This window comes from Macaca thibetana, chromosome 4 (genome assembly GCF_024542745.1).
Source record: "Macaca thibetana thibetana isolate TM-01 chromosome 4, ASM2454274v1, whole genome shotgun sequence".
Taxonomy (NCBI): domain Eukaryota; kingdom Metazoa; phylum Chordata; class Mammalia; order Primates; family Cercopithecidae; genus Macaca; species Macaca thibetana.
The window spans coordinates 75,836,299-75,840,360 of NC_065581.1; the positions used below are offsets into that span (position 1 = coordinate 75,836,299).

A 4,062-nucleotide genomic window follows, 5' to 3' on the forward strand; every position below is an offset into this window, starting at 1 on the left:
TTTTCTAGAATAAAACATATGAAAATGAATAGACATACTTAGGAAAAATAAGACTCTAACACTGACTCTTCTATTTCTTCTTAAAAGTCTTACATTTGGGTCCTGGAAGAAATAGCAAAAACTTACACATTACTGATCTTTATTCCCTTTGGATTTGCAAGTACATACTCAGCATCTCTGGTACTTTACAAATTCCAAACAGATTACTGAGAAGCTTGTTAAACTCCCAAGCACCTCAGGTGGTTCTGATCCAGGTAAACTAGGGAACCAACACTTGATCTAGGAGTTAATAAACCAGTTGTGAAAACAAAAAAACATACATAACACGAGAACAACACATACCATCAATGCAGGGCAGATGTTGCTACATGGTCACTTGTGTGGTCAACAGAGAGAGAATGCAGGCATGGTCAGGGCCTGCTCTACAGGGTTGGTGTTTTCTAAGTTACTTAATTAAATAATTCACCTTGGAACCAGGCATAACTAGAAGAATGAAATATCTGTCTTTCTATTTCCCACAAAAAAACCTGGGGAAGTATTTTTTCCCCAGCTAAAATTTAACTGAGTCCTACAAGTAATCAATCCAAGACTTCTAGATTGTACTGAAAAGAACTAACTCTAGCCTTAGAAATTATGAGCAGTTGGGAAAATACTTCTCTTATTTATCCCACAGGGAGGACAAGAGGTTTTACTCCATTACTTACAATTTCCCAATAAATAGCTCCTCACTGCTTTCAATTTCAACTTCAAACTCCTCAGTATGGGCACAGTCTTCCCAATACAACCTCTACCTCTCTTTCCAGATTACTATTTGAGGATTACACAACCCTGGCCCTTCACTTCAGTGGAAAGTAAGATGTTTTCACATGTGAAAACAAGGAAATGCATTGGCTCACTTAAGAATAAGCCCGAGTTGCTACAATTGACCATGTAGCAACATCTGCCTTGCATTGATGTCTATGTATTGTCCTTGTGTTATGTTATTTTTCTTGTCTTTACAGTTAACTTGTTAACTCGCAGGTCAAGTGTTTTCTTTTTTTTTTTTTTTTTTTTTTTTTTTTTTTTTTTTTTTTTTTTTCAGTGGTTCCGGGTTTAATTGGGGGTGAAAGGGTGCTGCACAGTTGCTCAGAGGGCCCATGGCTGGGCCGCACGAGTGTTTGCTTTTGTGACTGAACAGAGGAGCATGGCCTAACTAGAAATAACTCGGTCCTCAAGTCTACCTCCAGGACCTGGGGGAACACGGGGCAGCTCTGCTGACCAGGTCTTCTCTTTGGAACACCCCTCCCACCACACTGCCCTGGGTCTGGGAGCCTCCCACCCCTGCTGAAGTCAATTCCTTAAGGGAGAATCTGGCAGTCGCAGCCCCAACTGGGGATGGACAGGGAGTGGGGACCCCAGGGCCCCTAATCTGGAAGGGCCCCCTCCCAGCCATTTTGGGAACAATAAATACTGTGTGACGGTGGCAGGGAGTGGGGGATTCGGCTACTGGCTGGTGGGCAAGAGGGGAGCTGGCGGGCCCAGCTGCCCTGCCCCGCCCCGAGGCCAGGCCTGGGCTCCCCACCCTCACTCAGTGCGGAGGATGATGTGGATGCCGGAATCCGTGAACACAGGCCCGCTCATCTCCCCCGTCCGCAGCGCAAACGAGGCGTCTTCAAATGGCTTCTGCATCTGACCTCTGCTGAAGGCACCCAGGTCTCCCCTGGCCTTGGCTGAGCTGCAGTCGCTGAACTGTGAGGCCAGAGACTCAAAGTCCTCCTCTCCCGACTTGATCTTCTGGATGTAGCCGTTGATCAGCTCCAGGGCCTCCTCCTTGGTCCGGGTGATCTTCTCCTGCCGCCAGGACGAGGGCCGCCTTGACTGGCTGTGCTTCACCAGCAGGTGCGAGCAGCGGACCCTGGCGGGCTCCCCCTGCCCGTTTTTGCCACCACTGCTGCTGTTGCCGCTGGGCCGCTCCCACTGGCTGGCGTTAGTGATGTGGTTGAAGTAGTATACTCGGCCTGAGCTGCGGCTCATGCTCTTCTCCCAGCCAGGCGGCAGCTTCTCCTCGTCCGCCATCTTCCCTCCTGCCGCCCAAGTGTTTTCATAGTTGGGTCACTAGACAGCCTGAAATGGGCTTTAGAGTTGGTTGATAAAGTGCTTCAATGATTAAATGAAGAACCTGTAGTCTCTTTACTTGTAAGCTTTACTAAGTGTTAGATTGATTCTAAGATTGGTTCCTCTGAAATTGCATAATAGCTTCCAGTAGCAATGGAGGCTAAATGCATCTTCCTTTTCATTCAGTAGGAGACAGAAGGAAGCTTCCCATAGTTTGTCCTAAGAGTAAGAAACTTTATCCTCAGAACTCACCAACAAAATTCTTGTTGGGTCTTATTGGCCCAGATCACTGTAAATGTGCCCATCCCTGAACCAGATATGACCTGATATGTCATGATGTTTGATAGTCAATCACAGTTTCCACTACACTGACCTACTTGCAATTCCAGTAATGCCCATATTCTCTGAAACCACCATAGCTTTCATATTCTTTTGCCTCTACCTTGAATTTCTTTTCTGCTCATCATGATTGGTCAAATCATACCCTATAATATTTATTCCAAATGTCACCTCCTTTTGAAAGGGTGTTTTATCACTTTATTCACCTCCCTAAATTTAGTTTGTTGCCACTCCTTTGTATTCCCATACTACTTGCATAAAAACTTCTATGCTAACATTGTACTCACTTTTTTTAGTCTCAATTATTTAAGGGTGTAGTTATAACACTCTAGTTATAACAGCACAGTGACTGTCAGTGACTTATATGTATGGTAGATGAATAATAAAATGCTGGTTAAATTAATTAGTAAATAAATAAGTGAAAACAGCATCACCATGAAACCGCCCTCCCCAAAGTCAAAACAAAGAGCTGCCCTGTTTATGAGCCCTAAAACCCCCACCATTCAAGGGGGTGTTGACATCAGCCAGGAAGCGTCTTGAAAGCAAGGGTCAACACTAATTAAATGTTCAATAAATGTTAACGAATATAGGAATAAATATTAATACATGAAAAATAAAATTACACATAAATATGATAACATTCCCCTAAAAAAGAAATATAATTCCCTTACATGTCACCCTCTGGATACGAACCAAGTCACAGTTTTATTTTGACTAATCATATTTTGTAAATAGAAACGATAGCACTGGTTGCTGTTCTCTGGGAGGAAACACTCTACCTCACTTCATCCAAACCTCATTTTACAAACTGAGTTACCCTCACTCACTTTATGGGCCACTGAACTTATTGGTTTTCTTGCTGTATTTGTCAGATGCCTATACTTTCTTAGAGGTAACAGGAGTTACATTAGTATAGTCATGGGGCCAAGAGTCAAACTGAACAGGCGAGGTTCCCAATTCTCCCTCCTGTTTCTATTGGGTGTGCTGTGATTTGTATATATTTTATATATGAAAGTTCTTTAAGACTTTAGTCTAATCATTTTCAAAACATTATCTTAGTCCTAATGATTAACATTTATTAATCATTAACTTTGTACAAGGTTTAGTGTTTAACATGGATTATAGGGCCATAAAAAACCCTGTCAAATTTGTACTATTATGATTTTCATTTTTATAGATTCAGAATCTAAACTTCAATGAACACTCTAACAGTGAAATTACAATTTAATAGAAAAAATTTTAGAGAGATAAATTTTGTAATATTTGTCTAAAGCCTTTAAAATGTGTATATTTTTTTGAAAATCTTAATTCTAACTTTCATTTATATGGGACAGCAAAATGAGCCAATAAGACCAAGTTATTTTCTTGACAGTCTTGGCCTAAGTTGGACATTTTCATTGTATTTAACTTATAAACAATCTTTTTCCTCAAAAGAAAATATGCAAGCGTAGTTCATAAATTCATCTACTAGTCACACCTTACCCACAAGGCACTGATATGTCATGTGAATTTTGGAGTCTCTTGTCCTTCTGTGACTTCAGCCTCCAATACCCAGCCTTTTTGCTCAATTTTACATCAAAGTTCACGTATTGCATAAGTCTGCAAAATGCTATGAGTAAATAAATAAGA

At 41.5% G+C, this 4,062-nt stretch overlaps 1 protein-coding gene across 1 annotated transcript; it reads right to left on the reverse strand.

Moving 5' to 3' along the window:
* Positions 1 to 1,048: 1,048 nt before the first annotated feature.
* On the reverse strand, positions 1,049 to 2,075 carry LOC126953018 (peptidyl-prolyl cis-trans isomerase NIMA-interacting 1-like). The gene has a single exon (XM_050788279.1). The coding sequence runs from the start codon at positions 2,053 to 2,055 to the stop codon at positions 1,564 to 1,566; it is 492 nt and encodes a 163-aa protein (XP_050644236.1). The 5' UTR covers positions 2,056 to 2,075; the 3' UTR covers positions 1,049 to 1,563.
* Between the last annotated feature and the right edge of the window lie 1,987 nt (positions 2,076 to 4,062).